General features: G+C 50.0%; 1 protein-coding gene across 3 annotated transcripts; it reads left to right on the forward strand.

Annotated features, from left to right (window-relative positions):
• Nucleotides 1-26,818, forward strand: DSTYK (dual serine/threonine and tyrosine protein kinase). Of its 3 annotated transcripts, XR_008434732.1 has the most exons (14): nt 5-316; nt 8,991-9,619; nt 10,442-11,093; nt 13,302-13,576; nt 15,015-15,098; nt 16,220-16,396; nt 18,922-19,051; nt 20,080-20,236; nt 21,302-21,434; nt 22,894-23,007; nt 24,312-24,426; nt 25,203-25,337; nt 26,105-26,570; nt 26,639-26,818. XR_008434732.1 is itself a non-coding variant. In XM_053963916.1 (13 exons), exons 1-13 carry the CDS (start codon nt 85-87, stop codon nt 26,290-26,292), a joined length of 3,021 nt encoding a protein of 1,006 aa, XP_053819891.1. In that variant the 5' UTR covers nt 5-84; the 3' UTR covers nt 26,293-26,636. The 3 variants fall into 3 exon arrangements, 1 of the variants encoding a protein (XP_053819891.1); XM_053963916.1 differs by lacking the exon at nt 26,639-26,818 and having other exon boundaries at nt 26,105-26,636; XR_008434733.1 differs by lacking the exons at nt 21,302-21,434; nt 26,105-26,570; nt 26,639-26,818 and having other exon boundaries at nt 1-316; nt 25,203-25,289.
• The last annotated feature ends 387 nt before the right edge of the window (nt 26,819-27,205 follow it).

Consider the following 27,205-nt stretch of genomic DNA (forward strand, 5'->3'; position numbering starts at 1 on the left):
GGTTCCTCCCCGAAGGGCGGCAGCCTGGCAGGGCCCGAGAGCTGCCCGCGGTGGGGAGGGGATAGCGGGGCGGACCCGGAGGACATGGAGGGCGAGGAGGCCCCGTCATGGCGGGGTCCCGGCGGGGCCGTGCGGGAGCTCTGCCGCTCCTTCGGCCACTACAACCGGCACCTGGCGCGGCTGCAGCACAACCTGCGAGAGACCAAGAGGTTCTTCCGCGACGTCAAGTTCTCCCAGGGACATCCCTTCGCCTCGGCGCCTGCCGGTGACGGCCCCCGCTCCGCCTGGGATGGGGATGGGGGTCCCGGGGACGGCGGTGAGAGAGGGGCGGGGGCGGGCGGGGCCGGGGCTGTGAGGGTGAGGGGTCTCTGGGGGTAAAGGGGAAACCTCTGCGGCTGAGGGGTCTCTGGGGGGGCCTGTGAGGGGTCTCTGGGGGGCTTGTGAGGGTTGCGGTGCGGAGGGAAGTGTCCGGCTTGGGGGGGCTGTCATGGGGGTCACAGGGCTGGCGGTGCCTGGAGGGTGGGAGAGGCTTTGTGGGGCGAAGGGAGATGGGCACGGGGTGATTTAGGATGGGGATGAGGAAAATATTCTTCTCCCAGAGAGTGCTGGGCGCTGCCCAGGCTCCCCAGGGCATGGGCACGGCCGCAGAGCTCCAGGAGCGTTTGGACACCGCTCCAGGGATGCCCAGGGTGGGATTTTGGGGGGGAATCTGTGCAGGGCCAGGAGCTGGAGCCACGATCCCTGTGGGTCCTTCCCATGGATTTATGACGGGGACCCTCTCCCCCTGAGCCCCACGCGCAGCTCCAGCCCCGCAGGGAGGGGAGGGGGCGTTCGGGAGAGGCCGCAGCTGGAAGGGGGTGGCACGAGGGGCTGGCATTCCCTGCGTGTCCCGGGGTTCCGTGGCAAGTGCGGCCTCATTCGGGGGCTCTCTGCTCCTCTGCTGCTGTTGACAGGCAGAGCTGCGGGTGGCACGGGCAGGACTTGGTGTTTCCATGAGACTGTCTCGTGAGAGGGGCTCAGTGTGACGTGGAACGTCCATAAAGGTCTTCTTCATTCATCCCCAAAAGGCTCCAGACTCATCTCTCGTGGCCACTTGTCCAGGGTTCTTGTCCAGGGTTCTTGTCCGGGGTTCTTGTCCAGGATTCTTGTCCAGGGTTCTTGGACCTGCTCCTCTTGCTCTCCAGATCCTGGTTTCACGTTCCAAGTGTTGAGTTTTTTCTGTCTGTGCATAAAACCAGATTGGTTTTAGGCTGATTTGGGGTTCATTTTCCCCTCGTGGTGCTGTGGAGTTGTGGCTGGAAAGGTTTTGGGAATGCCTGGGGATTTTGGCTGGGTGGGGAAGGAGATTTTGGGAAGGGGCAGAGCCAGGTGACCGTGTGGTGTTTGGAATTTGGGATTGTTCTGCCTGGAGGAGAGGGGGATTTGGGGTGACCTGAGGGAGCTGATGAGAAAAGATGGAATATTTCCAAGGGATGCAGTGCCAGCACACAGGGAATGGCTTCCCACTGCCAGAGGGCAGGGAGAGATGGGATTTTGGGAATAAATCCTTCCCTGGGAGGGTGGGGATGGGCTGGGATGGAATTCCCAGGGGAGCTGTGGCTGCTCCATCCCTGGGAGTGGCCAAGGATGGATTGGACAGTGGATAAAGTGAATAAAATGGGTAAAATTGCACCCTGGGATAGTGAGAGCTGTCCCTGCCCATGGGATTGGATGACCCCTTCCAACCCGACCCATTCCAGGGTTCCCTGGGCTGCTTTGGATGGGATTTTGGGAATAAATCCTTCCCTGGAAATCCATGGCTGCCCCATCCCTTGGAGTCCCTGAGGTCAAGTTGGATAGTGGATAAAAAATGGATTAAAATGGAAAAAAATAGATAAAAAGAAATAAAATATAGATAAAAATGCAGCTGAATTATGGATAAAAATGTGATAAAATACAATCTGGGATAGTGAGAGCTGTCCCTGCCCATAGGATTGGATGATCCTTTCCAACCCAACCCATTCCAGGATTCCCTGGGCTGGTTTCAATGGAATATTGGGAATAAATCCTTCCCTGGGAGGGGCTGGGATGGAATTCCCAGGGAATCTGTGGCTGCCCCATCCCTGGGAGCCCCCAAAGCCAGGCTGGATGTGGCTGGGATCAAACCAGGATTGTGGAAATCCTCATTTTTTTTCCCCTGGGGAGGTTTTCAGCTGTCAGGAAGTTTAAGGAGTGCAATTTCCCGTGACTTTTCCCCAAAATCTGCCCTTCAGGTGGTACCAAAGCAGAGGAATTTCATCCAAGGACTCGAGCAGGGTCGGTTTTGTGCAGCACAGAGGGAGCTGGGCAGTGGGGTGGGGTGGAGAGGGGGGAAATAAACCTGGAAAATAAACGTGGATGTCTCGGAAACCAAACCAACGTGCAGGGTTTGCTTCTGGGGCACCGGCAGGATGGATTGGGACAGCACAGGGAGGGAAATTCCCTTTGGATCAGCTTCCAAACGCAGCCAGGGCTGAGTATCTGCTGAGTATCTGCTGAGTATCTGCTGAGTGGGAGCGCCTGAACCCCTCAGGGGAGCTCAAGGAGCCAAGAAATCCTTTTATTTCCCACTTTCCCTGCTTGGAGGGTGACACAACACCCGTCACTCTGAGGCTTTGCTACTCCGAGGTTACTCCCAGGTTACTCCTGGTAGCAGAGCTGAGCTGGATCCAGGGGCAGCCACTGTTTGTGAGGGAAGGGAAAGTTGTGTTTGCTCTGCCTGCCTTTTCCCAGGGAGTCAGCAAAATCCTGGCTCTTCCCCAGAGCTCCCTCTCCTCGCTCCAGCCAGGCTGGGGAATTTGGGGATCCTTTAATTCCAGCCCAAAAATCCCCCCCCCAAAAAAATCACTGGGGCACAGCAGTGGAATTATTAAAGGATTGTTAATTGGACTGTTAATAATTCCTTAGCTGGAATTATTGAAGGATTATTTGTATGGATGTACAAATAGAATCCTGGGATGGTGTTCCAGGAATTGCCTTTTGGGAATTTGGGAATGTTTTCCTCCAGTCCTGAGGCTTTTGGGTTCTTGGGGGAGCTTTAAAAACAAAACCTGAGTTAGGAGTTTGCAGCATAAAATAAGTAAAGATATGAAAAAAAAAATCAATTTGTTTTCTGCTCGTTGGGGTTGTTTTCTTTGTGTCTGTAATGATTGGAACAATCTGACCTGGAAACCCGAGGGTTTGGAGGTTTCTTTTGCCTCATTTTGGGAAGTTTTTGAGGAAATCCCCAGAGTTTTGAGCAGCAACTGGGACTTCCCTTAATGGTGTGTGCTGGGGCTCAGCTTCCATAAATAAATGTATTTTTTTAGGGAGTTATCCAGAGGGTTTGGAGGTGTTTTTGTGCTGATCTCTGCTGGCTGAGGGGTTTATCCTGTTCAAATGTGAGCTCTGCTGATATCAACGTGATCCCCTAAGGATTAGGGCTCCTTTTGGGGGTAAAAAGTTGGGTTTAAGAGCAGTGGAAAGGTGATTTGGGTGGGATTTGTGGAATAACTCCTCAGGCTGATGAAAAGATTTCCCAAGGAGCTTCAGAGGATGGAATTTGGCTCTGCAGCCTTTGGAGCTGCTGAAATCAGAATTAATTGGATGTTTTTCCTCCTGGAATCAACACCTCTGTGCTGATATGGAACTAAAAGTGGGTTTATTTAGAATTCCAGACTGGTTTGGGTTGGGAAGGACCTTAAACCCCATCCAGTCTCACACGTTCCAGGTTGCTCCAAGCTGGTTTTGGACACCTCAGTTGATACAAATGTGTTGAGATTAAATCTCGTGGTGGTCAAAGCCTGCTGGAAGTCACAACCAGCAGCTCAGAAATGGTCGGAATCCTTGGAAAAACCCTCAAGACTGGCAAAAAACACGTCTGGAAAATGGAATAAAGGCAAGCGAGACCATCAAAGTGCAGGAAAAGGGATCAGTCAATGCTTGGAGCTTCCATGGATCCCACAAATCCCAGCTGAGGTTGTTCTGCTGAGCTTTGAGTGGATTTGGAGAGGAGTCCTGCTGAGAGCCGCCCTTGTTCCGTGGACAGGCCTCCTTTCATCCCAGGAATTCATGGGACGTGTGCCCCGGGGCTGCCCCGTGCCTTGGGGTGTTGGTCACATGGCCCGAGCTGGGATGGAGCTCCAGCTCCTGGCACAACCTTGGAATGTGGCTGCATCCCGCTGGGAAGTTCCGATCCTGCTTTTTGTTGGGTCCCTTCCACCCTGGATCCGTGTCCGTGCTGACCACGGGGTGTGGAAACACGGGAAAGATGTTTTAACCTCAGATCCTGGAGAAAAGATGGATGCAGCAGGACGTTAGAAGTTCTGATCCCACTTTTTGTTGGGTCCCTTCCACCCTGGATCCGTGTCCGTCCTGACCACGGGGTGTGGAAGCACAGGAAAAGTGTTTTAACCACAAATCCTGGAGAAATGTTGGATTTGGGAGGACCTTGGGGAAGGTGTTTTAACCACAAATCCTAGAGAAAAGGTGGATGTGGTGGGACATTAGAAGATCTGATCCTGCTTTTTGTTGGGTCCCTTCCACCCTGGATTCGTGTCCGTGCTGACCACGGAGTGTGGAAACACAGGAAAGGTGTTTTAACCACAAATCCTGGAGAAATGTTGGATTTGGGAGGACCTTGGGAAAGATGTTTTAACCTCAGATCCTGGAGAAAAGGTGGATGTGGTGTTAGGAGGAGTTCTGATCCTGCTTTTTGTTGGGTCCCTTCCATCCTGGATCCGTGTCCGTGCTGACCACGGGGTGTGGAAACACAGGAAAGGTGTTTCAACCACAAATCCTGGAGAAAAGACGGATGTGGGAGGACTTTGGGGAAGGTGTTTTAACCACAAATCCTAGAGAAAAGGTGGATGTGGTGGGACATTAGAAGATCTGATCCTGCGTTTTGTTGGGTCCCTTCCACCCTGGATCCGTGTCCGTGCTGACCACGGGGTGTGGAAACACAGGAAAGGTGTTTTAACCACAAATCCTGGAGAAATGTTGGATTTGGGAGGACCTTAGGAAAGGCGTTTTAACCTTGGATCCTGGAGAAAAGATGGATGTGGTGGGACATTAGAAGTTCTGATCCTGCTTTTTGTTGGGTCCCTCCTACCTTGGATCCGTGTCCGTGCTGATCACGGGGTGTGGAAACACGGGAAAGGTGTTTTAACCACAAATCCTGGAGAAAAGATGGATTTGGGAGGACCTTAGGAGAAGGTCTGATCCTGCTTTTTGCTGGGTCCCTCACAGCCTGGATCCGTGTCCGTGCTGATCACAGGAATCACAGGGAAGGTGTTTTAATCCTAAATCCTGGAGGAAAGATGGATTTGGAGGACCTTGGGAAAGGTGTTTTAACACTGGATCCTGGAAAAGAGATGGATTTGGGAGGACCTTGGGAAAGGTGTTTTAACCTCAGATCCTGGAGGAAAGATGGATGTAGCAGGACTTCGGAGCAGTTTCCCAGTAGCCAAAGGAGCTCCAAGAAGGAATTCCCTGGAAAGGGAATTTTCACCTGGATAAGGTGAATGGCCTCGAGCTGAAGGAGGGAAGGTTTAGATGGGATATAGGAGGAAATTCCTCTCTGTGAGGGTGGGGAGGGGCTGGGATGGAATTCCCAGAGAATCCATGGCTGCCCCATCCCTGGGAGTGTCCAAAGCCAGGACTGAAGATGTCCCTGAATGGCAGAGGAACGGGATGAGCTTTAAGATCCACCCCAAACCATCTCAGGATTCTCCATCCATATAAACAATCCTTCAATAATTTCATTTAAGCTGCTGTATCCCTGTGATTTTTCGGAGATATTTTTGCTGGACTTGAGGATCCACCAATTCCAAGCCTGCCTGGAACGAGGAGAGGAAGGAGAGGGAGCTCTGCTGCCTCTTTTGCCTTCAGAAACCTCAGCAGAGAAAAGGCTCTGCCTCTGCAGCCCTGCCTGAATTGCTTTTTTCATGCTCCAGATCCTGAATCCCAGGAGAAGCTCCAAGGAATGTCCCCAGATCAAAGCCATGCGACAGATGAAGGCTCAAATGTGCAATTTGTGGGATTTTCCCAGATCTTTATCTTTTGTGAGCTCCTGGTCAGCTTCCAGCCCTCTGGTCACTTGATGTGGCTCTTGAAAGGCTTGTTTGGGAAACAATCCCAAAAAATCACACTTCAAGGAGAAATTCCTCCCTTAAACCAATCCCAAACTCGGCGTTTGGGGTTCTGTGAGGCAGAGGTGCAGTGCTGGGCCACAAAGAGGGTTTTTCCTTAGTTTTGGGGTGGAAAAACTCCTCTAAAATCCTATTTCCAGCTGGAACACTTGAGGGGAAGGCAAACCTTGGGCAGGGTTTTAAAGAAGCTTTAAACCAATCTAAGACTACACAAAATGCTCCAAATTTGGCTGATTTTAATTAAACTACAGTGATTAAGCTGTCAGAGTGAGGAGAGGGATGTGTTGTAGGATCTCTTTCATGGGGTTTGGAGCGTGAGGAGGATCCTGGTGAAGGGGAGGATCTCGTTTTCCTGACAATTTGGGCTGCCAGAACATGACTCATGAAAAAAAAAAAAAAAAAAAAAAGAATTTTAACAGCAATTTTTAACAGCATTTTTGACCCTGTAAAATCCCTTCCAGTATCACAGCAATCCTGGTGCTTTGTACCTCTCAAATTGGGCATTTTTTAGGGACTGGTGGCTCCATTTCCCATTTAATTTCATTCCTGGGCCGTGTGCCCTGGAATTTTGGTGTTCCTGCAGCGCAGCAGGTGAGGGATTTGTTTGTGTCCGTGGTTTTGGGGCTGCCAGAGCCGTTCTGCTGCGGTGCACGAGGGTAACGCTGAATTTAGCTCTCGCCAAAGCGGGATTTAGGACTTTTTAAAAAACAAAACAGGAGCTAAACTCTGCCCTGAGCCTGAATTAGCACAGCCAGGTGATGTTTGTGGGGTGTGAGGGACATTTGTGGGCTCTGAGTGACATTTGTGGGCTCTGAGTGACGTTTGTGGGGTCTGAGGGCCATTTGTGAGCTGTGAGGGAAGTTTGTAGGTTGTGAGGGCCGTCTGTGGGGTCTGAGCAATGTTTGTAGGGTGTGAGGGAGGTTTGTGGGGTTTGAGGGCCATTTGTGGGATGTGAGGGAGGTGTGTGTGCCCTGAGTGACGTTTGTGGGGTCTGAGGGCCATTTGTGAGCTGTGAGGGTGGTTTGTGGGGTCTGAGGGTGGTTTGTGGGGTCTGAGGGTGGTTTGTGGGGTCTGAGGGTGGTTTGTGGGGTCTGAGCAATGTTTGTAGGGTGTGAGGGAAGTTTGTGTGCTCTGAAGGAGGTTTGTGGGGTCTGAGGGGGGTTTGTGGGGTCTGAGCAATGTTTGTAGGGTGTGAGGAAGGTTAGTGGGCTCTGAGTGACGTTTGTGGGGTTTGAGTGATGTTTGTAGGGTCTGAGGGCCATTTGTGAGCTGTGAGGGAGGTTTGTAGGTTGTGAGGGCTGTCTGTGGGCTCTGAGCAATGTTTGTAGGGTGTGAGGGAAGTTTGTGTGCTCTGAAGGAGGTTTGTGGGGTCTGAGGGTGGTTTGTGGGGTCTGAGCAATGTTTGTAGGGTGTGAGGGAGGTTTGTGTGCTCTGAAGGAGGTTTGTGGGGTCTGAGGGTGGTTTGTGGGGTCTGAGCAATGTTTGTAGGGTGTGAGGGAAGTTTGTGTGCTCTGAAGGAGGTTTGTGGGGTCTGAGGGGGGTTTGTGGGGTCTGAGCAATGTTTGTAGGGTGTGAGGAAGGTTAGTGGGCTCTGAGTGACGTTTGTGGGGTTTGAGTGACGTTTGTAGGGTCTGAGGGCCATTTGTGAGCTGTGAGGGAAGTTTGTAGGTTGTGAGGGCCGTCTGTGGGGTCTGAGCAATGTTTGTAGGGTATAAGGGAGGTTTGTGGGGTTTGAGGGCCATTTGTGGGGTGTGAGGGAGGTTTGTGTGCCCTGAGTGATGTTTGTAGGGTCTGAGGGCCATTTGTGAGCTGTGAGGGAGGTTTGTAGGTTGTGAGGGCCGTTTGTGGGCTCTGAGCAATGTTTGTAGGGTATGAGGGAGGTTTGTGGGGTCTGAGCAATGTTTGTAGGGTATGAGGGAGGTTTGTGGGGTCTGAGCAATGTTTGTAGGGTGTGAGGGAGGTTTGTGGGCTCTGAAGGAGGTTTGTGGGGTCTGAGGGCCATTTGTGGGGTGTAGGGGAGGTTTGTGGGGTGAGGGCCGTTTGTGGGCTCTGAGGGCAGTTTGTGGGGTCTGAGCAATGTTTGTAGGGTATGAGGGAGGTTTGTGGGGTCTGAGGGCCATTTGTGGGGTGTGAGGGAGGTGTGTGGGCTCTGAGCAATGTTTGTAGGGTGTGAAGGAGGTTTGTGGGGTCTGAGGGCCATTTGTGGGGTGTGAGGGAGGTGTGTGGGCTCTGAGCAATGTTTGTAGGGTGTGAAGGAGGTTTGTGGGGTCTGAGGGCCATTTGTGGGGTGTGAGGGAGGTGTGTGGGCTCTGAGCAATGTTTGTAGGGTGTGAAGGAGGTGTGTGGGCTCTGAGGGAGGTGTGTGGGGTTTGAGGGTCATTTGTGGGCTCTGAGGGCCATTTGTGGGGTGTGAGGAAGGTTTGTGTGCTCTGAGTGATGTTTGTAGGGTGTGAGGGCCATTTGTGGGCTCTGAGGGAGGTTTGTGGGGTCTGAGGGTCATTTGTGGGGTCTGAGGGTCATTTCTGGGGTCTGAGGGAGGTCTGTGTGCTCTGAGCTATGTGTGTAGGGTCTGAGGGAGGTTTGTAGGCTCTGAGGGAACTTTGTAGGCTCTGAGGCTGTTCCAGAACCTTCTGGCTGGCAGCAAAGTGCCTTCCCTGGGGCTCATCCCTTCCCAAGCTGCTGCCATTCTGCGGTCCTACAACAACAACAAATCCCTTTCCTGCCGCCACCCTGGCACGGCCCCGTGCGTTGGCACAGCAGGAGCTGCCCTGGGCGTCCCCCGGGGCCGTGGGGCTGCCATGTCCCGTTTTTAGGGACAGCCCCTGAGCCCTGTCCCCGTTGCAGGCCACGGCCCGGTGTCGTTCCCGCGGCACGAGGAGGAGCAGCTGCAGCGCTCGGTGAGCTGGCGGCCGTGCCTGCTGATCCTGGGCCAGAACTGCCGCGCCAAGGGCCGCCTGCTCAACACGCTGCTGGGCCAGGAGCTGCTGCCCGTGCCCGGGGCTGCCACTGCCACCAAGGAGCTGCTGCCCACCCCTGGGGCTGCCACTGCCACCGAGGAACTGCTGCCCACCCCTGGGGCTCCCACCGCGGCGCTGCTGCCTGGGGCTGGCACCAAGGAGCTGCTGCCCACCCCCGGGGCTGGCACTGGCACTGAAGAGCTGCTTTCCACCACTGGCACTGAAGAGCTGCTTTCCACCGCTGGGACTGTCACCAAGGAGCTGCTGCCCACCCCCGGGGCTGGCACGGGCACCGAGGAGCGCTGCCGGCGCCGCCGGGTGCGCTTCACGCACGGGGCGCGGCCGCGGCTGAGCCTGGCGCTGCCCGGGCAGTACGAGCTGGTGCAGGCGCTGGTGGCACACAGCGGGCACTGGGACACCATCCCCGAGCAGGACCTGCAGGTGCCCGGGGACGCCGAGGATCCCGCGCAGAGGGTGGCAGAGCTGGAGGTGGTGCTGCCCTGCGCGCTGCTCAAGGTGAGCGTGGCACCGTGCCTGGCACTGCCGCGGTGCACGGGGAGCTTGGGGTGGCACTGCCACTGTCCTGGTCCGTGTGGAGCTTGGGGTGACACTGCCACTGTCCCTGGTCTGTGGAGAGCTTGGGGTGGCACTGCCACTGTCCCTGGTCTGTGGGGAGCTTGGGGTGGCACTGCCCTGTCCTGGTCCATGGGGAGCTTGGGGTGGCACTGCCACTGTCCTGGTCCGTGGGGAGCTTGGGGTGGCACTGCCACTGTCCTGGTCCATGGGGAGCTTGGGGTGGCACTGCCCTGTCCTGGTCCATGGGGAGCTTGGGGTGACACTGCCACTGTCCTGGTCCATGGGGAGCTTGGGGTGGCACTGCCACTGTCCTGGTCCATGGGGAGCTTGGGGTGGCACTGCCACTGTCCTGGTCTGTGGGGAGCTTGGGGTGGCACTGCCACTGTCCCTGGTCTGTGGGGAGCTTGGGGTGGCACTGCCACTGTCCCTGGCACATATGGGCTGGCATTTACAGCCCTGATAAATTAATTCCCAAATTGTCCCTGCCCTGGTCCATGGGGAGCTTGGGGTGGCACTGCCACAGCCCTGTTCAATGAACTCCTGTGCTGGCTCTTTCCTGGGACACTTGTCCTAAGTTTTGTCCTAAAACTCCAAGGATTTGGTCCAAAATCAGGAATTTGGAGTTAGGGATCAGCCTTGCAGGTGAAACTCCAGATCTGCTTTGAGGAATTCCGTTTTTTTGCTGCGTGAACAAATCCCAGGGCATTTTCCCAGGAAAAAAACCTCTCCAAAACAAACCTCCTCCTTTTTTATTTTCCCCAGGAAGTGGACATTGTGGTGGCTCCGTGCCGGGGCTTCCAGTCAGCTGAGGCCACCCTGGCCGAGTTTGTGAACCAGGTGCTGCCCGTTGTCACCTTTGCCATCAGCGAGCCCCAGCTGTCCCCATCGGACCAGGCAGAACTTCGGGAAATCAAAGAAAAATTCTCCCTCCCCATCTTCTTCCTCCGAATCCCCGAGGCCGGCAGTGAGCTGAGCTCCCCCAAAAACCCCACCAAGGCCAAATCCCCGCTGCACCTCCAGCTGCTGGATCTGGAATACCTGAGCCCCTCCAGCCCCTGCGGCTGCGGCGTTCCCGGCTCTTCCATGCTGGTGGAGCAGCTGGAGAAGCTGCGGCTGCTGAGCTCCTTCTCCAGGCAGGTGCTGCAGCAGCACCTGGTGGAGGCGGCCACGAGGCTGAGCGAGGTTCACGGGCGCTGCCTCAACATCTTCATCAACCAGGCCTTCGACATGCAGCGGGACCTGCAGATCACGCCCAAGCGGCTGGAGTACACGCGCAGGAAGGAGAACGAGCTCTACGAGTCGCTGATGGGCATCGCCAACCGCAAGCAGGAGGAGATGAAGGAGATGATCGTGGACACCCTGGGGAATATGAAGGAGGAGCTGCTGGAGGATGCTGCCAGTATGGAGTTCCGAGGTGGGAGCCAGCTGGAGGGTTTGGGGTGGGTGGGGGTGAGGGAGTCGGTAAGAAATGCAAAATCGGCGCAGGAGTTGGGTGGGATTCCAACCTGCAATTCCTGGATGGTCACGGAGCCCTAAATGCAGATCAGAATCAGGGATCGGGCAAATCCTGGCCACAGTAATTCCATTAATTCAGTGAGGCTCCAACCTGCAATTCCTGGATGGTCACAGAACCCCAAACAGGAATCAAAATCAGGAATCAGGTAAATCCTGGCCACAGTAATTCCATTAATTCAGTGAGACTCCAACCTGCAATTCCTGGATGGTCACAGAACCCCAAACAGGAATCAAAATCAGGAATCAGGTAAATCCTGGCCACAGTAATTCATGGATTCCAACCTGCAATTCCTGGATAGTCACAGAGCCCCAAACGCAAATCAGAATCGGGGATCAGGCAAATCCTGACCACAATAATTCATGGATTCCAATCTGCAGTTCCTGGATGGTCACAGAGCCCCAAACAAGGATGAAAATCAGAGATGAAGCAGATCATGACCACAGTAATTCATGGATTCAATGGGATTCCAACCTGCAATTCCTGGATGGTCACAGAACCCCAAACATGAATCAAAATCAGGGATCAGGCAAATCCTGACCATGATAATTCCAGGAATTCAGTGGGGCTCCTACCTGCAGTTCCTGGATGGTCACAGAACCCCAAATATGAATCAAAATCTGGGATCGAGCAGATCATGAGCACAATAATTAATGGATTCCAACCTGCAATTCCTGGATGGTCACGGAGCCCTAAACACAAATCAGAATCAGGGATCAGGCAAAACCTGACCACAGTAATTCCAGGAATTCAGTGAGGCTCCAACCTGCAATTCCTGAATGATTCCGGAACCCCAACCATGAATCAAAATCAGGGATCAGGCAGATCCTGGCCATGATAATTCATGGATTCAGTGAGGCTCCAGCCTGCAATTCCCAGATGGTCCCAGAAGCCTGAACATGAATCAAAATCAGGGATCAGGCAAATCCTGACCACGATAATTCCAGGAATTCACTGAGGCTCCAGCCTGCAATTCCTGGATGATCCCAGAAACTCAAACAAGGATGAAAATCAGGAGTCAGGCAAATCCTGACCACAGTAATTCCAGGAATTCAGTGAGGCTCCAACCTGCAATTCCTGGATGGTCACGGAGCCCTAAATGAAAATCAGAATCAGGGATCAGGCAAATTCTCACCATGATAATTCCAGGAATTCAGTGAGACTCCAACCTGCAACTCCTGGATGGTCCCAGAACCCCAAACACGGATGAAAATCAGGGATCAGACAATACCCATTTTTTAGCATGATCTGTTGGATGAAGTGATAATAATCTAGATAAAATAATTGTGGCTGTAATGGTCATAATCTTGGATAAAATCATTAATAATCTTGGATAAAATCATAATGATAATCTTGAATAAAATGGTCGTAATTGTAGATGAAATCATTAGTAATCTTGGATAAAATAATGGTGATAATATTGGATAAAATAATGGTGATAATCTTGGATAAAATAATTAATAATCTTGGATAAAATCATTAATAATCTTGGATAAAATAATGACGATAATACTGGATAAAATAATAATTAACAATCCTGGATAAAATGATCAAAATCTTGGATAAAATAATAATACTGGATAAAATAATAATTAATAATCTTGGATAAAATGATCATAATTTTGTCTAAAATAATAATAATAATAATAATGCAATTCTGGCATCATTGGGAAGAGCATTATTTTAAAACAACATTAGGAGCAGTTTGTGCTCCTCAGAGTGTTGCTGTTGGACACGAAATGGGCACACAGAAGCTTGGGAAGTTCAAAAGAGAAAAAGACCCAGTTTTATTCAAACATTTGGTATTTATAGAATTCCAAAGGTGACCATGGATTGGAGGATGGAATTACCACCTCTCCAACCACACTGGCCCAAAGATAATCAATCATTTCTCTCCACCCACAGAGAAATATGGAAACTATTCTATTTCTACATGAAATTGTGTGGGAGCTCTGACTCTCAAATATGTAAACATCATCAGAAGGCTAAAGAAGTTTCATGAGAACTTTAAAACTTCCAAAACCACTATAAAAGAAAACTTAACACTTTGAAAAATCGGGGCAACATCAGAGCATCCCTCAGGATGATTTTCCCTCCCTTTTCCTGCAGACATCATCATTCCCGAGAGCGGCGAGCCCGTCAGCTCCAAGGACATCAAGCGCTGCATCCAGCAGATCCAGGAGCTGATCATCTCCAGGCTGAACCAGGCCGTGGCCAACAAACTGATCAGCTCCGTGGATTACCTGCGCGAGAGCTTCGTGGGGACCCTGGAGCGCTGCCTCAAGAGCCTGGAGGAGTCCTGGGAGGGCTCCGTGCACCCGCCCCGGGGGCTGGAGAAACCCCGCGAGGCCTCCGGCCACATCACCAGCAACTATCTCAAACAGGTCTGCAACGGGGCTGCAGTGGGACCAAACGGGGGGGAAAGGGCCAAATTATGGCTATAAAAACACGGGAGATAACGTTAAATCGCTATAGAATAACCCATGTATGGCCATGAAACACACGGGAGATAATGCAGTAAATCAATTAGCTCCTAAATCTGTATAAATAATCCATTTATGGCCATGAAACACATGGGAGATAATGCAGTAAATCAATTAGTTCCTAAATTGCTATAAAATAATCAATTTATGGCCATAAAACACACATGAGGTAACACAGTAAATCAATTAGCTCCTAAATCTGTATAAATAATCCATTTATGGCCATGAAACACACATCAGGTAACGCAGTAAATCAATTAGCTCCTAAAGCACTATAGAATAATACATTTATGGCCATGAAACACACATGAGATAATGCAGTAAATCAATTAGCTCCTAAATCTGTATAAAATAATCAAATTACAGCATAAAACCACACATGAGATAACACAATAAATCAATGGAAAATAACACAGTAAATCAATTAGCTCCTATATCTGTATAAATAATCCATTTATGGCCATGAAACACACGGGAGATAATGCAGTAAATCAATTAGCTAGTAAATTGCTATAGACCATGAAACACGTGTGAGGTAACACAGTAAATCCATTAGCTCCTAAATCTGTATGAAATAATCAATTTATGGCCATGAAACACACATGAGGTAACACAGTAAATCAATTAGCTCCTAAATCTGTATAAATAATCAATTTATGGCCATGAAACACACGAGATAACACATTAAATCAATTAGCTCCTAAATCTGTATAAAATAATCAAATTACAGCATAAAACCACACATGAGATAACACAATAAATCAATGGAAAATAACACAGTAAATCAATTAGCTCCTAAATTTTTATGAAATAATCAATTTATGGCCATAAAACACACATGAAACAACACAATAAATCAATTTGCTCCTAAAGCTGTATAACCAGCCTAGAACCTCCCATAAAATAATATCATAAATCAATTATTTCCTAAACCTGTATAAAATAATCAAATTACAGCCTAAAACACTCATGAAATAACACAATAAATCAATTAGCTCTTAAACTTCTATAAAATAATCAAATTACAGCCTAGAACCACCAATGAAATAATACAGTAAATCAATATGAAATAACACAATAACTCAATTATCTCATAAACTTTTATAAAATAATCAAATTATGACCTAGAACCACCCATGAAACAACACAATAAATCAATTTGCTCCTAAACCTGTATAAAATAATCAAATTAAAGCCTGAAAACACCCATGCAACAACACAATAAATCAATTAACCGTGTGATTTATGGACTATCCCAATTTTTTCCATTTTCACAGGCTCTGGCAAAGCTCCTGGCTGGCAGAATTCCCATTTTTCCCTCTTTTCCCTGCTTTTCCAGATCCTGAACGCAGCCTATCACGTGGAGGTCACTTTCCACTCGGGCTCCACGGTGACCAGGATGCTGTGGGAACAGATCAAACAGGTATGGACGCTTGGAAAAGGGAATTTTGGAGCAAAGAATCCTCTAAATTCACTCTGGGAGTTTACTCCTGGAGATTTCCATGCCTGGAAGTGCCCCAGGATGGAGTTGGAGCAACCTGGGCTGGTGGAATGGGATAAAATTTAAAATCCTTTCCAGTCCAAGCCATTCTGGGAATTCCAGGATTCTCATCCAGAGGGGATTGATCACGATATTGATGGGGAAATCAGGGAGAGCTGTTCCCAAATGGGTGAAATTTCCAGGGAAGCAGCTTTTTCCTGGGCCAAGGTGTGGAAATTCCAGGTGTTGGAATCAGCACTTCCTGTAATTAGTGGGTAATTAAATTGCTCTGCCTCACCCTTCGTTAGAAACCACGGAATTACAGAGTGGATCCCTGTCCCAGGAAGGGAGGAGGAGGAGGAATCTGGAGTTTGTTCCCCTCTGAGCTGGGATTAGTTGAGGAAAAGTCTTGTTCTTGCTCATCCATCCGAGGAGGGAATGAAATTCCAGCTCAGAGCAGGAATTTCAGGAAGGAATTTAGGCTGGATCTTAGGAAAAGGTTTTTGACTAAAAGAGTGATAAAGTGCCCGGGGAAGTGGTGGAGTCACCATTCCTGGATGTGTTTAAAAAAAAAAGATCAGATGTGGTGCCTTGGATTTGGGACAGATTTTTGGGATTTGTGCCATGGATTGGGGCTGAGTGCAGGGATTGGTGCCTTGGATTTGGGGCTGATTGCAGGGATTTGTGCCTTGGATTTGGGGCTGATTTTTGGGACTTGTGCTTTGGGTTCGGGGCTGATTTTGGGGTTTGGGGGCTGATTGCAGGGATTTGTGCCTTGGATTTAGGGTTTATTCCAGGAATTGGTACCTTGGATTTGGGGTTGATTGCAGGGATTTGTGCTTTGGGTTCGGGGCTGATTTTGGGGTTTGGGGGCTGATTGCAGGGATTTGTGCCTTGGATTTAGGGTTTATTCCAGGAACTGGTGCCTTGAATTGGGGCTGATTTTTGGGATTGGGGCCTTGGGTTCAGAGCTGATTTTTGGGATTTAGATGAGGTGTTGGGGCTGGGCTGATCTCAAAGGTCTCTCCCAACGTGGCGATTCTCTGATTCCGGGCTTTTCCCAGATAATCCAGCGGATCACGTGGGTCAGCCCCCCGGCCATCACCAGCGACTGGAAGAGGAAGGTGGCCCAGGATGCCATCGAGAGCCTCAGCGCCTCCAAACTGGCCAAGAGCATCTGCAGCCAGTTCCGCACGCGCCTCAACAGCTCCCACGAGGCCTTCGCCGCCTCCCTGCGCCAGGTCAGGGGGAAAAACTGCCCAGCAGCTCAGGGCTGGGGCTGGGAAGTGGAATTTTAACTGTAAAAACACCAAAAAACTGCCCAGCAGCTCAGGGCTGGGGCTGGGAAGTGGAATTTTAACTGTAAAAACACCAAAAAACTGCCCAGCAGCTCAGGGCTGGGGCTGGGAAGTGGAATTTTAACTGTAAAAACACCAAAAAACTGCCCAGCAGCTCAGGGCTGGGGCTGGGAAGTGGAGTTTTAACTGTAAAAACACCAAAAAAACTGCCCAGGAGTTTGGGGCAGGGTCTGGGAAGTTGAATTTTAACTGTAAAAACACCAAAAAACTGCCCAGCAGCTCAGGGAATCGATATAAATATAGATCTATATATCTGAATATATATATATATATATGTAAATCTATATATATCTAAATCTATATGTATCTCTAAATATATATATCTAAATCTCTATACATCTAAATCTATACATCTAAATCTATATGTATCTCTAAATTGATATGTATATCTAAGTATACAATCTCTAAATCTATATATCTAAATATCTATATATTTAAATCCATATTTATAAGTATATATATCTAAATTATATATAAATATCTATATATCTAAATCTATATGTATAAGTATATATCTCTAAATCTATATATCTAAATATCTATATATCTAAATCTATATGTATAAGTATATATCTCTAAATGTATATATAAATTTCTATACATCTAAATCTATATGTATCTCTAAATCGATATGTATATCTAAGTATGCATCTCTAAATCTCTATATCTAAATATGTATATATTTAAATCCATATGCATCCCTACATCTGTCTATCTCTCTCTAAATCCACCTCTCCCTAAGTCTGTGTGTATCTCTAAGGCTCTGTCCGTGCACGTCTCTAAACCTCTGTGTGTGTGTAAATCCACGGAGCCGCCTGTGTGCCGGTGCGGGCGGTGTTTGTTTGGTGCGGGCGGTGTTTGGTGTTTGGTGCAGACAGTGTTTGGTGTTTGGTGCGGGCGGTGTTTGGTGTTTGGTGCGGGCGGTGTTTGTTTGGTGCAGGCAGTGTTTGGTGTTTGGTGTGGGTGGTGTTTGGTGTTTGGTGCGGGTGGTGTTTGGTGTTTGGTGCGGGCGATGTTTGGTGTTTGGTGTGGGCGGTGTTTGGCGTTTGGTGCGGGCGGTGTTTGGTGTTTGGTGCGGGCAGTGTTTGGTGTTTGGTGCGGGCGGTGTTTGGTGTTTGGTGCGGGCGGTGTTTGGTGTTTGGTGCGGGCGGTGTTTGGTGTTTGGTGCGGGCGGTGTTTGGTGCGGGCGGTGTTTGGTGTTTGGTGCAGGCGGTGTTTGGTGCGGGCGGTGTTTGGTGTTTGGTGCGGGCGGTGTTTGGTGCGGGCGGTGTTTGGTGTTTGGTGCAGGCGGTGTTTGGTGCGGGCGGTGTTTGGTGTTTGGTGCGGGCGGTGTTTGTTTGGTGCGGGCGGTGTTTGGTGTTTGGTGCAGGTGGTGTTTGTTTGGTGCAGGCAGTGTTTGGTGTTTGGTGCAGGCAGTGTTTGGTGTTTGGTGCAGGCAGTGTTTGGTGTTTGGTGCAGGCAGTGTTTGGTGTTTGGTGCAGGCAGTGTTTGGTGTTTGGTGCAGGCAGTGTTTGGTGTTTGGTGTGGGCGGTGTTTGGCGTTTGGTGCGGGCGGTGTTTGGTGTTTGGTGCAGGCAGTGTTTGGTGTTTGGTGTGGGCAGTGTTTGGTGCGGGCGGTGTTTGGTGTTTGGTGCAGGCAGTGTTTGGTGTTTGGTGCGGGCGGTGTTTGGTGCAGGCGGTGTTTGTTTGGTGCGGGCGGTGTTTGGTGTTTGGTGCGGGCGGTGTTTGGTGTTTGGTGCAGGCGGTGTTTGGTGTTTGGTGCGGGCGGTGTTTGGTGCAGGCGGTGTTTGTTTGGTGCGGGCGGTGTTTGGTGTTTGGTGCGGGCGGTGTTTGGTGTTTGGTGCGGGCGGTGTTTGGTGTTTGGTGCGGGCGGTGTTTGGTGCGGGCGGTGTTTGGTGTTTGGTGCGGGCGGTGTTTGTTTGGTGCGGGCGGTGTTTGTTTGGTGCGGGCGGTGTTTGGTGTTTGGTGCGGGTGGTGTTTGGTGCAGGCAGTGTTTGGTATTTGGTGCGGGCAGTGTTTGGTGATTAGTGCGGGCGGTGTTTGTTTGGTGCGGGCAGTGTTTGGTGTGGGCGGTGTTTGTTTGGTGTAGGTGATGTTTGTTTGGTGTAGGTGATGTTTGTTTGGTGTAGGTGATGTTTGTTTGGTGCGGGCGGTGTTTGGTGCAGGTGGTGTTTGGTGCAGGCAGTGTTTGGTGTTTGGTGCGGGTGGTGTTTGGTGTTTGGTGCAGGCAGTGTTTGGTGTTTGGTGCGGGCGGTGTTTGGTGTTTGGTGCGGGCGGTGTTTGGTGTTTGGTGCAGGCAGTGTTTGGTGTTTGGTGCGGGTGGCGTTTGGTGCAGGCGGCGTTTGCGGGCTGTGCTCCCGCGAGCCGCGCTCGCTGATTTCCGGATGGATTTACCGTGTGGCCCCGCAGCTGGAGGACGGCCACTCGGGCCGGCTCGAGAGGACCGAGGACCTGTGGCTGCGCGTGAGGAAGGAGCACGCGCCGCGGCTGGCCCGGCTCTCGCTGGAGAGCAGATCCCTGCAGGACGTGCTGCTGCACGGTGAGACTCCTGCTGGGAGGGGATCCTGCTGGGAATGGGATCCTAATGTCATCCTGCTGGGAGTGGGATCCTGCTGGGAGTGATTCCTGCTGGGATCCTGCTGGGAATGGGATCCTGCTAGGAGTGATTCCTGGTAGGAGCGATTCCTGCCGTGAATGGGATTCTGCTAGGAGGGGGATCCTGCTGGCAGTGGGTTCCTGCTCCCCCTCCTCCCCAGCAGTGGTGGGGAGAAGGAATTTGGATTTTCATGGCATTTTCCAGAAAATCCAGTTTGGATTTTCATTCCATTTTCCACCTAGGTTTCAACGGGCACCTCCCAACTACCTCACAGCTGGGAATGTGCAGGAGGGAAAAATGTGGATTGGGGCTGATTGCAGGGATTTGTGCCTTGGATTTAGGGCTGATTATTGGGATTGGTGCCTTGGATTTGGGGCTGATTGCAGGGATTAGGGTCTGATTGCAGGGATTTGTGCCTTGGATTGAGGCTGATTTTTGGGATTTCTGCCTTGGATTGGGGCTGATTGCAGGGATTGGTGCCTTAGAATGGGGCTATTTTTTGGGATTTGTCACCTTGGATTAGGGCTGATTGCAGGGACTGGGGCTGGTTTTTGTGGCATGGATTGGGGGCTGTTTTTGGGGATTGGTGCCTTGGATTGGGGCTGATTCCAGGGATTTGTGCCTGGGATTTGTGCCTTGGATTGGGGCTGTTTTTTTGGGATTTGTGCCTGGGATTGGGGCTGTTTTTGGGATTTGTGCCTGGGATTGGGGCTGTTTTTGGGATTTGTGCCTGGGATTGGGGCTGTTTTTGGGATTTGTGCCTTGGATTGGGGGCTGATTGCAGGGATTGGTGCCTTGGATTGGGGCTGTTTTTGGGATTTGTGCCTGGGATTTGTGCCTTGGATTGGGGCTGTTTTTGGGAATTTTGCCTGGTATTGGGGCTGTTTTTTGGGATTTGTGCCTGGGATTTGGGCTGTTTTTGGGATTTGTGCCTGGGACTGGGGCTGATTCCAGGGATTTGTGCCTTGCAGGGAAGCCCAAGCTGGGCAGGGAGCTGGGCCGAGGCCAGTACGGGGTGGTGTACCTGTGTGACAGCTGGGGGGGACACTTCCCCTGCGCCCTCAAATCCGTCGTCCCTCCGGATGAGAAGCACTGGAACGACCTGGCACTGGAATTTCACTACATGAGGTTTGTATCCTGAGTGCTTTCCCCGTTCCACAGGGATCTGACTGATTTCCCAGGGTTATTCAGGCTGGAAGAGCCCCCAGCCTGTGGCTGATGTCCCCTTTGTCACCCCTCAGAGTGCCACACCCAGGTTTGCTGCAGGAATCTGGGATTGGAGCTCCTGGAATGCTCAGCCAGGGATGCTCCTTCCTGCCTTAATCAAGTCCCCTTCTCTGCTGCCTGTGCTGTCCAAATTCAGAGGAAATTCGAGTTTACAGACCATAATAAGCAGCAATTCTCCTCCCCTGATTCCTGGTGGTCAATCCTCTCTCTTTTCCCACTCCTTGTCCTGCCTGAATTCCCAAAAAAGCCAAGGATGGCTCTGGCAGTGCAGAGAGCAGCTGGTTTGCAGTAAACAGCTGCAGGCACAGCCAGCTGAAAGAAGAATGGGTTTTTTTTGTGACTCTAACTTTTAAAAAGGCTTTTTTCTTTTGAGTTTAATTGGCTCAGACAGCTGAGGGTTGTGCTGCTCTGAGCCGTGCTGGGAAATTTTGCTAAATCTGCAGCTCTGGGGCTTCTTCCCTTGGCCTGGGCTAGAGACTGGGGACAAAAAATGACCCAAATTTTCTGTGCTGAATCTGCTCCACGTCCCTGCAGGGACTCAGGGGCCAAAAATGACCCCAGTTTTTTATGCTGAACCTGCTTCAGGTCCCCTCAGGGATTCCCTTGGCCTGGGCTGAAGAACAGGGCCAAAAATTTTCTGTGCTGAACGTTCTGCAGAGATTTTGGGGCTTGTTCCCTTGGCCTGGGCTGGAGGATGGGATAAAAATGACCCAAATTTTTTGTGCTGAATCTGCTCCAGGTCCCTGCAAGGACTTGGGGCAAAAATGATCCCAATTTTTTGTGCTGAACCTTCTGCAGGTCCCTGCAGGGACTCTGGGGCTTGTTCCCTTGGCCTGGAGGATGGGATAAAAATGACCCAAATTTTCTGTGCTAAGCCTTCTGCAGATATTTTGGGGCTTGTTCCCTTGGCCTGGGCTGGAGTTTAGGATAAAAATGACCCAGTTTTGTGTGCTGACCCCTCTGCAGGTCCCTGCAGTCCCACGAGAGGCTGGTGCACCTGCATGGCTCCGTTATTGATTATGGCTATGGAGGAGGCTCCAGCATTGCTGTGCTGCTGATCATGGAGAGGCTGCACAGGGACCTCTACACGGGGCTGAAGGTGCCAAATTCTCTTATTCAATATTTATTTTATTTTTATTTTATCCCTGGAAGTGCCAGGACAGAGATTGGAGCAACCTGGTTTAGTGGGAAGTATCCCCCCGCCCATGGGATGAGTTTTAATCTCCTTTCCAACCCAAAACTGATTCTCTAATTTAAAAAAAAATCACCATTAATCCATAAAACAAAGCTGGAATTTCTCAATTTTGGTAAAGAAGAGCAGGCCAAAGTAACTTTTAGGCATAAAATCTGTGTTTCTCCCCTCAGACTAAACCTGGTTTAGTGGGAAGTGTCCCCCTTCCCATGGGATGAGTTCTGATCTCCCTTCCAACCCAAACCTGTGAGTCTCTAATTTAAAAAAATCACCATTGATCTGCAAAACAAAGCTGGAATTGTTCAATTTTCAGTGTTCTGGTAAAGAAGAGCAGGCCAAAGTAACTTTTAGGAATAAAATCCATGTTTTTCCCTCAGACTAAATCTGGTTAATGGGAAATGTCCCCCTACCCATGGGATGAGTTTTCATCTCCCTTCCAACCAAAAATGTATTCTATAATTAAAAATTCCCCATTAATCTGTAAAACAAAACTGGAATTATTCAATTTTCAGTGTTTTGGTAAAGAAGAGCAGGCCAAAGCAACTTTTAGACATAAAATCCATGTTTTTCCCCTCAGACTAAATCTGGTTTAGTGAGAAATGTCCCTGCCCATGGGATGAGTTTTAATCTCCTTTCCAACCCAAAACTGATTCCCTAATTTTAAAAATTCCCCATTAACCTGTAAAACAAAGCTGGAATGACTCAATTTTGGCAAAGAAGAGCAGGCCAAAGCAACTTTTAGGAATAAAATCTGAGTTTTTCCCTCAGACTAAACCTGGTTTAGTGGGAAATCTCCCCCTTCCCATGGGATGAGTTTTGATCTCCCTTCCAACCTAAACCTGTGAGTCTGTAATTAAAAAAAAAAATCACCATTAATCTGTAAAACAAAGCTGGAATTGTTCAATTTTCAGTGTTCTGGTAAAGAAGAGCAGGCCAAAGTAACTTTTAGGAATAAAATCTGAGTTTTTCCCTGAGACTAAATCCAGTTAATGGGAAATGTCCCCCTACCCATGGGATGAGTTTTAATCTCCTTTCCAACCCAAAATGTATTCTCTAATTAAAAATTCCCCATTAATCTGCAAAACAAAGCTGGAATTGTTCAATTTTCAGTGTTCTGGTAAAGAAGAGCAGGCCAAAGTAACTTTTAGGAATAAAATCTGAGTTTTTCCCTCAGCCTAAACCTGGTTTAGTGGGAAATCTCCCCCTTCCCATGGGATGAGTTTTCCTCTCCCTTCCAACCCAAAACTGATTCTCTAATTAAGAATTCCCCACTAATCTGTAAAACAAAGCTGGAATGCCTCAATTTTGGTAAAGAAGAGCAGGCTAAAGTAACTTTTAGGACTAAAATCCCTGTTTTTCCCCTCAGGCTGGGCTGGAATTGGAGCCACGGTTGCAGATTGCGTTGGATGTGGTGGAAGGGATCCGGTACCTGCACAGCCAGGGCTTGGTGCACAGGGATATCAAACTCAAAAACGTCCTGGTAAGGAAAATCCCTGCCTCTGCCTCATCCCAGAGCCTTTTTTGTGAGGAAATAAAAAGAAGCTTTAAGTGAGGGAATAAATTTCTCCACATATTTTAAGCTGTGCTGGTGTCAGCCACAGGGAGGTTTTGCTGCCTCCTTTCCTGGCTGGAAGTCTGGGGCAAAGGGAGCAGGAGGCACCAATTAATGCTGGCTTTATGTACAAAATCACAGATTTTGATTGGGACACTGTCATTGCAGCAGGCTGGGTAATGATTGGAATTGATTGACTCCATGGTTCACAGAATAATAATCAATAATAATCAATAATAATCTTTATTAAAACACCCATTGCTTTTTTAGAGACAGTTATGATACAGGTGGACCTTGTTGGTCCTCCAGAACAAACACCATCACCACTGGCTAATGAAGAAACCAGCCTTTGGTAAACAAATCTCCACAAGACATTCCACACGTGCACAACAAGAGGTGCAGCAAGGAGATAAGAATTGTTTCTGGTTCTTTTCTCTGATCTTCTCACAGCCTTTTTTTCCCAGGAAAATGCCTGGGAAAGTTGTGTGTTTCTTTCTGTGACCAGAGAGGTGCTGCCCAGAGCACATCTCGAGCTGTGCATTTCCCAGATCAGTCTCATTTCATGGTTATGACAATGTAATAATTAACAATTGTTTATTTCCCAGATCAGTCTCATTTCATTGGTTATGACAATGTAATCATTAATACCTGTTTATTTCCCAGATAAGTCTCATTTCATGGTTATGAAAATGTAATAATTAATACCTCTTTATTTCCCAGATCAGTCTCATTTCATGGTTAGGACAATGTAATAATTAATATCTGTTTATTTCCCAGATCAGTCTCATTTCATGGTTAGGACAATGTAATAATTAATATCTGTTTATTTCCCAGATCAGTCTCATTTCATTGGTTATGAAAATGTAATCATTAACAATTGTTTATTTCCCAGATCAGTCTCATTTCATGGTTAGGACAATGGGAAGATGCCAGCAGCTCACATCCTCAGCAGCAGACACAGAACTCAGAGTTACAACTCACTTTAAAAGTTTTTTGGGAAAGTTGTGTTTCTCTCAGAGAGCTGCTGCCACAGAACACATCTCGAGCTGTTTATTTCCCAGCATTTTTGGGAATAGAGGGGATTTTTTTTTAATAGCTTCTCTCAGAAAAAACAAAATTATTAAGTTTTGTTTTGTTTTTTTTTTTTTTGTAAAACCAGCACAATAGCAAAAATCAATATTTTTATGGGAGAAATGAAGTTCTCACCTGCCTGCCTGTGGCTTTTTCCCCAGCTGGACAAAAAGAATCGGGCCAAAATCACGGATTTGGGGTTCTGCAAACCCGAGGCGATGATGTCTGGCAGCATCGTGGGCACCCCCATCCACATGGCTCCCGAGCTCTTCACAGGTAGGATCCCCCTGAATCCACTGCTCTGCCTGGAATTCTGAACACAATTCCTTGGAATTCGTCTCTCAGCTGCTCCTGAGACCATTCCAAGCCCAGGAATTTCCCTGCTTTCCATGCATGCTCTGGATTTTTCCTGTGTTTTAAGTGCCACTCCTGACAGAGGATAATGGGGTTGGATCAGCTCTGCTGAGGTGATTAACACCCTTGCAATTAGAAGGGTAAATGCTAATTAGGGGGAAGCTGGAAATCCTTGGCTTTCACAGGGAAATACTCCAGGAAGGATTCCCTGGAAGGAGTTTCCAAGGATTCGCTGGGAATTCTGGCAGCTGCCCTGAGGGTTTTTCCTGAGTTTTGGAAGCACTGGGAAGTTCCAATCCCACTTATCCCAACACTTTTGGTCTGTCAGAGCTGTCCTGCTTGGATAAGGTTGGGATGGAATGGAAGCAACTCTGTTGGTGTGGATTTAGGGGATTTCTGGGATATTTCTGGGGCTGTTTGCCTCTGACAGAGCTGAGCCTTACAGCTGTTGGTGTTTAAAATACACCTGAGCTCAGTTTGGGAATTCCTGGTACAGCTTAAATTTATAAATCCTGGGAACTGGAAAAGCCTAACCTTGATCCCAGCTCCTGCTGCCTTCCTGGGTTTCACACAGGTTTTGCCTCCCTGCTATGGGATTGAGGTTTAAATTTGGGGAAGTGAAAGCCTGGAATCACCTCTCAGCCTGCCCAGCTCCCAGTGATTTTTTTCCCTGCTGATCCCACGTGGTTTTTTCCCAGGGAAATACGACAATTCCGTGGATGTTTATGCCTTTGGGATCCTGTTCTGGTACCTCTGCTCGGGCCACGTGAAGTTACCCGAGGCTTTTGAGAGGTGTGCGAGCAAAGATCACCTGTGGAACAACGTCAGGAGAGGTACCTGGGCTCAGCTCTGAAACGCCTGAGCTGGTGGGAAAATCCAGTTTTATTCTGCCACGGGATGGGATATCCCTTCCAACCCAACCCATTCCAGGGCTCCCTGGGCTGCTTTGGATGGGATATTGGGAATAAATCCTTCCCTGGGATGGAATTCCCAGAGGATCTGTGGCTGCTCCATCCTTAGCAGTGTCCCAGGCTCCAGCCTGGGGATTGGGGAAGGTGTCCCTGCCCATGGAATGGGATGAGGTCAAGGTCCCTTCCAACCCAGCCCTGTGTTCCAGTCCACGATTCCATGGATTTGGCCACCCTCTGGAAGTGCCCCCCCAGTGCCCTCAGCGATTCCTTGGCAGCATTGCTGGAATGTGCCCCTTTCCCAGGAGCTCCAACCCCCACCCACCCCCTCCACCTGTTTTCCCTGGATGTGAGCAGGGCTTTCCCTGGAAATTCCTGGTGATCCTGTGGTGCCACCTGTTCTCCCTGGAAAACCCTGGCATTCCTGGTGATCCCACTGTGCCACCCACCCCCTCCACTTGCTTTCCCTGGATGTGAGCAGGGCTTTCCCTAGAAATTCCTGGAAATTCCTGGTGATCCAGCTGTGCCACCCAACCCCTCCACCTGTTTTCCCTGGATGTGAGCAGGGCTTTCCCTAGAAATTCCTGGTGATCCTGCTGTGCCACCCACCCCCTCCACCTGTTTTCCCTGGATATGAGCAGGGCTTTCCCTGGAAATTCCTGGCATTCCTGGTGATCCCGCTGTGTTTCCAGGGGTGCGTCCGGAGCGGCTCCCGGTGTTTGACGAGGAATGCTGGCAGCTGATGGAAGCCTGCTGGGACGGGGACTCCTCCCAGCGGCCTCTCCTGGGAATCGTGCAGCCCATGCTCCAGGGAATCATGGACAGGCTCTGCCGGGCCGGCTCCGAGCATCCCAGCAAAGGCCTGGATGACTCCACCTGAGCGGGAATTGCGGCGGGATTTTGGGAATTCCAGCCCCGCCTCTGCCGTGGAGCTGCGAGCCAGCCCTGAGGGGGGACAGGGAGGAGCTCCAAGGGGTGGCAGCTCCATCCCAATCCCACCCCGTTATCCTATGGAATTGTGTGGGACAGGGAGGGGCTCAGGGAGTGACAGCTCAATCCCACCCCGTTATCCTATGGAATTGTGTGGGACAGGGAGGGGCTCAGGGGGTGACAGCTCAATCCCACCCCGTTATCCTATGGAATTGTGTGGGACAGGGGGTGGCAGCTCCATCCCAATCCCACCCCCTTATCCTATGGAATTGTTTGGGACAGGGAGGGGTTCCGAGGGGGCTCAAGGGGTGGCAGCTCCATCCCAATCCCACCCTGTTATCCTATGGAATTGTGTGGGACAGGGAGGGGTGACAGCTCAATCCCACCCCGTTATCCCTACGGAATTGTTTGGGACAGGGGGTGGCAGCTCCATCCCAATCCCACCCTGTTATCCCTACGGAATTGTTTGGGACAGGGAGGGGTTCCGAGGGGGCTCAAGGGGTGGCAGCTCCATCCCAATCCCACCCCGTTATCCTATGGAATTGTTTGGGACAGGGAGGGGTGACAGCTCAATCCCACCCTGTTATCCCTATGGAATTGTTTGGGACAGGGAGTGACAGCTCCATCCCAATCCCACCCTGTTATCCTATGGAATTGTGTGGGACAGAGAGGGGCTCAGGGGGTGGCAGCTCCATCCCAATCCCACCCCGTTATCCCTACGGAATTGTTTGGGACAGGGAGTGACAGCTCCATCCCAATCCCACCCCGTTATCCTATGGAATTGTTTGGGACAGGGGGAGGCCAGCTCCATCCCAATCCCACCCCGTTATCCTATGGAATTGTGTGGGACAGGGGGTGCCAGC

The sequence above is a fragment of the Vidua chalybeata genome, chromosome 24, assembly GCF_026979565.1.
Source record: "Vidua chalybeata isolate OUT-0048 chromosome 24, bVidCha1 merged haplotype, whole genome shotgun sequence".
Taxonomy (NCBI): Eukaryota; Metazoa; Chordata; class Aves; order Passeriformes; family Viduidae; genus Vidua; species Vidua chalybeata.

Excerpts from the sequence above, each read along its gene's own strand:
- DSTYK (XM_053963916.1), top strand. The coding sequence starts at position 85 with ATGGAGGGCGAGGAGGCCCCGTCATGGCGGGGTCCCGGCGGGGCCGTG. Across the intron at positions 317-8,990 it reads TGGGGGTCCCGGGGACGGCG|GCCACGGCCCGGTGTCGTTC; the intron begins GTGAGAGAGGGG and ends TCCCCGTTGCAG. Across the intron at positions 19,052-20,079 it reads GCAGGACGTGCTGCTGCACG|GGAAGCCCAAGCTGGGCAGG; the intron begins GTGAGACTCCTG and ends TGTGCCTTGCAG.